This window comes from Salvia hispanica, chromosome 1 (assembly GCF_029641045.1).
Source record: "Salvia hispanica isolate PSC_SH4W2 chromosome 1, Shi_PSC_v1, whole genome shotgun sequence".
NCBI lineage: Eukaryota > Viridiplantae > Streptophyta > Magnoliopsida > Lamiales > Lamiaceae > Salvia > Salvia hispanica.
This window is the reverse complement of record NC_142692.1, coordinates 31,831,500-31,840,350: the sequence shown is the minus strand read 5'-3', so window position 1 is coordinate 31,840,350 and position 8,851 is coordinate 31,831,500. Positions and strand designations below refer to the sequence as shown.

General features: G+C 34.3%; 1 protein-coding gene and 1 pseudogene across 1 annotated transcript; one reads left to right on the top strand and one right to left on the bottom strand.

Moving 5' to 3' along the window:
• Window positions 1-58: 58 nt before the first annotated feature.
• Window positions 59-3,481, bottom strand: LOC125223133 (putative serine/threonine-protein kinase PBL26). Its single transcript, XM_048126135.2, has 5 exons — window positions 3,276-3,481; window positions 2,109-2,305; window positions 1,822-2,011; window positions 863-1,254; window positions 59-471 (listed from the first exon to the last, which is right to left on the bottom strand). Exons 1-5 carry the CDS (start codon window positions 3,421-3,423, stop codon window positions 157-159), a joined length of 1,242 nt encoding a protein of 413 aa, XP_047982092.2. The 5' UTR covers window positions 3,424-3,481; the 3' UTR covers window positions 59-156.
• Window positions 3,482-5,673: 2,192 nt separating this feature from the next.
• LOC125223137 (zinc finger A20 and AN1 domain-containing stress-associated protein 5 pseudogene) lies at window positions 5,674-6,462 on the top strand (annotated as a pseudogene).
• The last annotated feature ends 2,389 nt before the right edge of the window (window positions 6,463-8,851 follow it).

The window sequence follows — 8,851 nt, the reverse complement described above, 5'->3', positions numbered from 1 at the left end:
TGATGTTGACCTACGAAGTTTAGTTATAACATTTCTCATTATCACATTAAAAGGAATATTAAGTAAATTTCAAATATGACACGCTGAATATATACACACCAATGTTTTAAAGTTCCGACAAGTGTTATAATATACACATTAGCCTAGTTTTGGCAATTATTTATGCCTAGACTTTGAGCCCCAAGCTATGGCTTCCGCAACTGCTTTATCTCGTTCCCGCGATGTTGTTGCATCACTCAAGCGGGGTGAGGGTGGGGATATGGGGCGGGAGTACCCCGCATCCCCTTGCAACGGAAGGCAACTAAGCGCAGTCACTACATCACTAATCAAAGGTCGAACCGTCGTATCTTCTTGAAGACACATGGCTGATATCGCAACCGCCTGGTTGAAGCTCTTCTTCGGGAAGTCGCCTCTAAGCATAGGATCTGCCAGCTCCGAGAATCTACTCGGCTCCATGAAAATGGGTTCAGCCTTATCATCGCAAGAGTTATTATAAAAACATCTATCAGTAACTAGATTTGTAGGTTTACAGTTTAGGATTTAAGAGCATCTCTAACCATTTACACTAAACTCAAACTCATTTAAGTGTAAATGTTATTGCAAATAGTGATTTTGCTCTAACCATTTACACTAAACTCAAATTTAAGAATATTCTCTATCCATTGTCTTTCTTTTTACTCGAAAAAATTGAAAAAGTGATTTGGGTTTGTTTTAGTATAAACCCAAAATAGGTATATTTTACTCAAAACCAAACAAATGAGACTGGTTTTGTAAGTACCATTGAAGCTAATTGTATATTACACTTTAGGTTTTAGTGTACCTTATAAATGATCTAAAACAATTATAAGGTGCACTTACTTACCCATGTCACAAGATTTTGTTGGTCAGGGCTTCTTCTATTGTCAATAGCTCTTTTTCCTGTGATTAGTTCCAAAAGGACAACGCCGAAACTATATACGTCCGATTTTACAGTGAGTTGGCCGGTGCGTTGATACTCAGGAGCGCAATAGCCGTACGTTCCCATGACCCTTGTAGAAACATGGCATTTGTCTCCAACAGGCCCAAGCTTGGCTAGTCCAAAGTCAGACAGCTTAGCGTTGTAGTCCTTGTCGAGCAAGATGTTAGATGACTTCAAGTCACGGTAGATCACTGGAGGGTTTGCCTTGTCGTGCAAATACTCCAGACCTTTGGCAGCATGTAACGCGATCTTCATCCTTGTAAACCAAGGTAGTGGAGACCGCTTGGGCGATATATCTTCACCCAAATGAGATTATATATTAATAGTAGTCGATTCAAAACATAACTTAGGAAGGGTAAATGTAATACTCTAATTGTAGAACTTAGAGTAGTATCTATTTTTTTTTCCTTGCTATATTGATCTGGGTGATACCCTATTGGGAAAAAAACTTAAATTCCTTATTAATTACTTTTTCATAACAATCAAACCAATTCATGAGTTTATAGGATTGAATAAAATTCAATGAGTGGTTGAATATAAAGAACTGGTCATGTGAAAAATTAATTCACCACTTTGTACTATCTAGATCTAAATAAATAATTACACTTAAATGTTTTTGTTTTAAAATTTCAAGCAAGTTAAAAAAACACAATTTTTTGTTAAATCACGAGTCGTCATTTGACGTTTCTTTAAAAAAAAAAAATATGGATCGTGAAGGGAGACCATGGTGTTTTCTCAACCGACCTTAAGGTAATATTAGGCCCCCAACCACCTCTGGTCCCCCCTAATTTCGTCACAGATTGTTGGTAACTGACTTCAAATTTAATATGCATTTACAATTCAAGAGATATGTATAGGTGTACCAAGTAAATGGTCTTCGAGAGATCCCAATTGCATATGTTCATAGACCAAGAGCCTCTGTTCACCATCGGCACAATAACCGATTAGGTTCACCAAATTTTGGTGGTGTAGAAGGCTCAACATTAGAACCTCTACAAGAAACTCTCGGTTCCCTTGCAGCCCATTGCGATCAAGTTGCTTAACTGCCACTAGCTGAACTAAAAAGGATCAAATCTTATGAGTGATTTAACCCTAAAAATAATCACAAATGCATGCAGATTTCTCATAAGAGGGTAGTAAATTAAATCACCTGGTCTGTTTTGTGGAGACGACCTTTGTAAACACGACCAAATCCACCTTCACCGAGCAGATATTCTTGCCTGAAATTCTTTGTGGCTGCGGCCAACTCCCTAAAAGTGAAAGTTTGAGCTGCAATATTGTTGTTGTCTCCTCCTTCTTTGTTTGTTGCCTTGTTAGTTGTTGTTTCTGCTGTCTTTCTTGGATTTTCTATATATACACATAAATGAATATAATTAGAAACACTCCACCATCATTTGAAATACTTAGCATCAAAACTTTAATGATGCTTTACTTTAGACTCATTAAGAGATCGGATTCTTAGTTGGATATATAGTTCATGCAAAACTCGGTTGCCAAATTTAATAAATTGCGATAGTTTTTATAGTCAAGAAGTATATAAAATCACTTGTTCGGATGAATGGAGATGTTATAAGCATTTCATTAGTTACCTACGAGGGTTCAAACAAAAAATACTCGTATGCGTAACAAACCCAAGTTTGGCGGGGTAAATGCATTAAAAGAATAGACAAATTTTAGCAAATGGTGCTACTTCCAACGAGTCACATTCTAGATAAAATTCCTACATGCATATATATTACTCCCTTCGTTCCATAGTAATGAGTCATTTTGCCATTTTGGTATGTTTCATAGTAATGGAGTCATTTCCTTTTTTAGTAAAAATCAACACATTTTTTCTCATTTACTTTATTCTTTCTTACTTTATTTTATCTTCACCTCTCAACATTTTTCATTTTTTACTTTATTCTTCTTTTACTTAGCGCACTTAACACATTTTTTTTAAATTATATGCCGAAAACACTACTATGGAACGAAGGGTGTATATGAATATACCTAATGAACTTGTAGTGGCTATAATCAAATGAATTTTCCTAAAAAGTGGGCAAATGAACTGTAAAATCAATTTTCTAGTCACCGTTTAGTTAATTGAATAACTGATCTCCAAATGAAGCTTTTTACATAATCGCTACATGTATGAACTTAATCTGGTGGTAATAATCATAATACCAGTTGCATCGACATTGATCTTGAAAAATAATTGGCAACATTTGAATTAAATACATAACAAAACATGCAATTTTTGTGAGAGATATCCATAACAAAGGGAACAATATTTTTTCATTTCTTATGTAGAAATTAAAATGATAATGAAATTTACCATTGCATGGGTGTTGTGTGCAAGAATTAGAGCGTGGTTGTGGAGAGGGGTCTTGATGGGGATTGGAAGGGGGGACTGCTCCTTTTCTCTTTTCATTAGACCTCTTTGATGCTCTCCTTTGACATGAGAAGCATGGAAAACAACTCATTGCTATAGCCTTTATTTCAAAAAGGCATGCAACATTCCCTGATCAATATTCATATAAACCAAATCGGAAGGATTATTTTTTTCATTCACAACATACATATAAAAATATAAATATAAACAATCATTGTCTTGAATCATTAGACATGTATCTAAATAATTGTTTAACGATGAATACATGTATGCTGAATTAACACGACGAAATATATTTATTATGTGGGCAATTGTATAGAGGAAAAAAAATCAGGAAAGATTTGAAGAAATTAATTATAACCTGGTCATTTCCAGGAAAGATGGCAAGGAAGAAATGCTTTTATTTTTTTACACATTTCTCGAGGAAAATGGATATACATGTGAAGGAAATGGCTAAAATGGGGAAAAAAATGAAAAAATAGGCTATTGATTAGGTGTATCAATCTATCTCAAGGTTTTAATTAGCTAGGCCTGCTACGATTGTTTTATCTCGGATATAATGGTTTGAGTTTTAAAATTGTTATTGCCTCCAATCTGGATCACCTAATGCATTCCCTAATTCATTTCCTACTCCACCCCTCACATACATGAGAGTGGACCCCACTATAATATAATATATTTGTGAGGGGTGGCGTAGGAAATGGATTAGGGAATGCATTAGGCGATCCGGACTGTATTGCCTCTCATAGGCTTATTAGAACCGCACAACAGTTTTATCAATTTAATTTCAATTCAAGTTTTTGAATAGCAACCAACAATTAATGGTCGGTTTTGGGCCAAAATGAAAAGAGCGAAAGAAAAATTCCAAAATTGTCCCCAAAAAATGGAAAACAATTAAAAAATTTAGGAAAAGAGTCACCCAAAAACACAAAAACTGCCATTTCAAAATTGGAACCGGAATTGATTCAAAATTGAAACCGTTATTTTACTTGTCAGACTGGTAACTGTTCCGATTTATTTAGAATTGGACAGTCAATTCCAAACTGCAACATGAGTTGTGTTGTTTTAAGGATTTCAAGTTCAGATATTTCTGATTCATTTTTTATTCATACATATAAGTATTTATGATGTTTTTATTTATTTTTTATATGTAAGGTGATATCGTTTCTCCTTTTGCCACCAGTGTGTATGATAAATAAAAAACATGAAAAAATTGAGGTTATTGACAATCTCGAACTACACACTAAAACTCATTTTTGGTGTATAAAACTTCTTCAAACATACACCAAATTGAAACTCATTTTTGTGTCTTTCTATTGAACACCACCAAATATGGTACGATGCTATTGCAAAAATTTTGTGAGACATATACTAAAAAATGGTGTACAATTTGAATTGAACGTAGAATGATTGGAGTAAAACTACTTTTTGGTGCGACATATACTCTAAAATGAGTTTGAATTTGGTGTAAAATTGTACTAAATGATTGTCAGTGGCCTTATAACTAGCAACAAAAGAGCCAAAGAAGATTTGGATACTTTTCTATGATTGGAGATTTTTTTTAAGATTACATATTATCTAAATAAAATTAAACTACAATGAAAAGATTATGATTAAATTTTCAAAAAAGTTGGGATCGATCAATTCTCTTGTCGGCCTACAAACACCCTGTCCCTTTATATTTGTCCGTTGTGATTTATTTCTATTTTCGTCCCCTATTTATTATGAGCGAGGATCGCTACCGCACCGACTATAAATTTCTACTACCACGTTCTTTATTATGTCCGATACTATTAGTTATAAATTACCTTTTTCCGGATCATTAATATAACTGAAATGAAACAATTAATACTATATGATTAAACTTTTAAAAAGTTGGAATCGATCGATCCTCTTGTCGGCCTACAAACGTTTGAAAATTCCCATTTTGAATTTGTCTGTTTTGATTCATTTCTATTTTTCGTTCCTCATTTATTGTGAGTGAGGATTGCTATTGCACCGACTATAATGTTCTACTCCCTTTGTTCCATAATAATTTAAAACATTTCCTTTTAATTTGTTACACAAAAAAAAAATATTATAATTCATTTGTAAAAAAAAATCCTCACACATTAATATAAATATAACTATTTTTTTCTCACTAAAAACGTAAAATTACGTCTCCTAAAATCTTGCACTAAGTACTCCTACAAAAAGTTATAAGTTCCTCTTTCTGAAGTAATAATTTTAGAGGAAAAATAGAAAAGCGAAGAGGGCAATAATGTCATTAACATGACATCAACTCATGACGCCCATATCAACGCGTTCCGAAATTCCAACTCCTCAAAATACTCGCCCCATATTTTATTCCAAATCCTAAATATAACCCACACATTCCTCCACCATTCCAAATTCACTTCCCCTTTTCCCTTTCGAAAATCCAATTCAACATTTTCCACTCATTTCTCTAATTTTTCTGCCTCTATCTACGAACCAAGGAACGCCTCCTTATCTCTCTATCTCTCATCCAACAAAAACAAAGGCAGATGGGGCATAAGAGAGACAAGGAAGAAACCGAGCTGAAGGTCGCGGAAAATCTACCGATATGCAGTCCACCTCAGACGATCGCCGCTCCTCCGCCGCATCTCCCCGCCGCCAGGCTACCGGAGACCGCAGATGCGGCGTCCGACCGGAGAGCTGGATCCGCGGCGGCTCCGGAAAGGCCCGATCTGGAGATTCGAGTAGCGGTGAAGAGGCCTAGAGAGAAAGAGGTCACCCGCTGCTCCGGATCGGGCTGCAGGAAGCGGATCGGGTTGGTCGGTTTCCGGTGCAGGTGCGGCCACATGTTCTGCTCGGAGCACAGGTACTCAGATCGGCACGACTGCAGCTTCGACTACAAGGCAGCCGGCCGAGACGCGATCGCGAAGGAGAATCCGGTCATCAGAGCGGCGAAGCTCCTCAAAGTTTGACGCGGATTTTCGATGAATGAATTCTGTGTATCGGTGCGAGGCGTGTGATTTGTTTGTTGTAAATTTGGTTGGGTGTTGGGGGTATTGTTGTCATTTCGTTACTTTATATTATCAGATAAATGGCTGTCGAAATTCTTGTAACGAATATTAGTAATTAATTTATTAAAGGTATATTTTTTTCATTGGCTAACGAATTCAAATGGGTCGGCTGCAATTGTATGGTCCACACCACAATTAAACATACTAGTGGTTCAATTGGCTACCTAATTAAGAATGGCCATGTATTTCTTATTTGGATGGATATGAATCACACAAATATTTTAGTAAAAACTATATTAACCTATATTATTGTAGCTATTTATGTAGGTGTAGCTTCGAAGATTAATCACTACCTAAAGATGAGTTAATGGGTTAGAGTAGCCTATTTCATCTAGGTGAATGAACATTATATGTGAACATAATGAATATAAGGGAATACTATTCATTTTATGTGTAAATAAACCAGTATACCTCTATTAAAATTAATTTTAAAAAATCGGTTTACTTATAAAAATGCAAAACTATGCCCAAATCTTTCATGGAGATTGTAGAAATGATTAGATCCTTAAAAAATTTACACCTTTTTAAAAAGTTGCAAAGATAACCGGAATTACATTTTCGAAAAAGAGAACACAATCATAATTTCTACAAATATTTTAAGAAGTAAAGTAGCTATTTTGTAAATATAAAATGTCTTTTAAATATTTATCTTTTACAGGTAATATTTTTTTTGTACTTATGAGACATTTGAATAAAGTGACAATTATCATTCCATCTTGGTTGTTATTTATTTTAGATTAAAGTTCATTTTTTTATTTAAAACATGTTTTATATATTTGGTTTAACGATAGGACCATTTTTGCCTATTTTTGATTGAGGTATCACGTGTTTCAAATAAAAGATACTACTACAAGATTGTCAATGATTTCAATTATACAAGTATGGAATCGGAGCGGATCTCATACTCCAACACTCACACCATCACTTACATGTTTATAACATTATTTTATTTTGTTGTGAATGTTGGAGTAGGAGATCCGCATAATTGGTTGACACTTTAATTCTAAGGCATGTCTTATTGACCTTGTTTAATATTGAGCAATGAAATAGTTAAAAAGTTACCGTCGAATAAAATTAACAAGATTAATTACATAGCATATTATCAATCAATGCTAATTCCTAATGGATGAGAACAAGTCTCCGTGTTTGTGGCTTGTTACTTTAATTTATAGGTTGGTTTTGGTAGATTTTCACGTTTCGGGAATTTGATCAAGAACTTGATGAATTACTTTTGAAGTTAGAGATTGTGGGAAAAATGAGGAAATTGAACAACGTCGTCGAAACATCTTTGCAAACAACATACGAAACATCCATGATCAAGATATGGAGAAAAAAGAGACGAAAAATAGCTCAATCATCAACTGCAAGTGGAGCTTTGATGAATGAAAGCAAACGTGCAAGACTATAATGTAATCAGAAAAATAAAGTTCATTTATGTGTGTTTTTAATCAATTGGTATACAACCAGTACACCATCTAAAAGTAACGCAGAACAGAAACGTAACGAGGAATAATTTCTACGAATTAAACATCCAAACACACAGTCCGGAACCCACCAGAAAAGTATGATAAAATTCTCAAGAAAATAAAGTTCAAAATTTGTCAAAAGTGTCTATGCCTACTGCCTATTTATACTCCTAAGAAAATTAAACCCTAAATGCAAAAAAGGAAATACAAAGTAGAAAAGGAAAATTATAAAATAGGAAAATATAAAAATTTGCCATTTGGAGATTGTCCCTAATTAGACTTTCATTTATCAAAAAGGATGAATGTTTATGTGTGTGAGTTGGCCATGCGATATAGTGTTAATATTTGAGACCAAAGTTTTCAGGTTAGTCTACAATGACATGTTCTATAAATTTATTCATTTGCCTATAAAAATGGATGAATGTTTCACTATTTGCAATTAATTAGACCCTTCATGATACTCATAATTCCGATGAATGGATGGTAAAAAAAACATGCTTGAATCCAACAATAATAAATTCGAAGACACAAACAAAGACAACATATTAGTAAATACCTTACTAATTTATCTATAATTGGTGATAAAATCAAACCGATACCTGCCCTTTCAACTCCGAGACAAGACATATATACATACAATATGAAGTAACGTTGTCGTCTTGACCATCGATCGACACACATCACTTGAAAAAATGACATTTTTCAAGTTCCACAAACGAAGTACTTCTTGTTAGTTTCCAAAACTTATGATGATTCAGAGTGAAGCTACCTTATAACAATAACAATAATCATATTGTAACCGGGAGTCACGTTTGCTGACGCCGACGTCACTATTGAAAATGCGAGCTCCACGTGAGTTTGCGTTTGAAAGAAAATATAATGAAATGATACGAGAGAACAAGAAAAGAAACAAAAATTACTATTATATATAGGATATACTACTTGAATCAAAATAAGTTACATAGATAAAATTAGATCAAATCGACAAGTAAACTCGTAATCCGAC

What these genes read in the sequence shown, in the direction of transcription:
- LOC125223133 (XM_048126135.2), bottom strand. Translation starts at nt 3,423, where the DNA reads ATGAGTTGTTTTCCATGCTTCTCATGTCAAAGGAGAGCATCAAAGAGG. An exon ending in CACACAACACCCATGCAATG is followed by an intron (nt 2,306 to 3,275) that starts GTAAATTTCATT and finishes GTGTATATATAG; the next exon opens with AAAATCCAAGAAAGACAGCA. An exon ending in TCTCGAAGACCATTTACTTG is followed by an intron (nt 1,255 to 1,821) that starts GTACACCTATAC and finishes ATTTGGGTGAAG; the next exon opens with ATATATCGCCCAAGCGGTCT.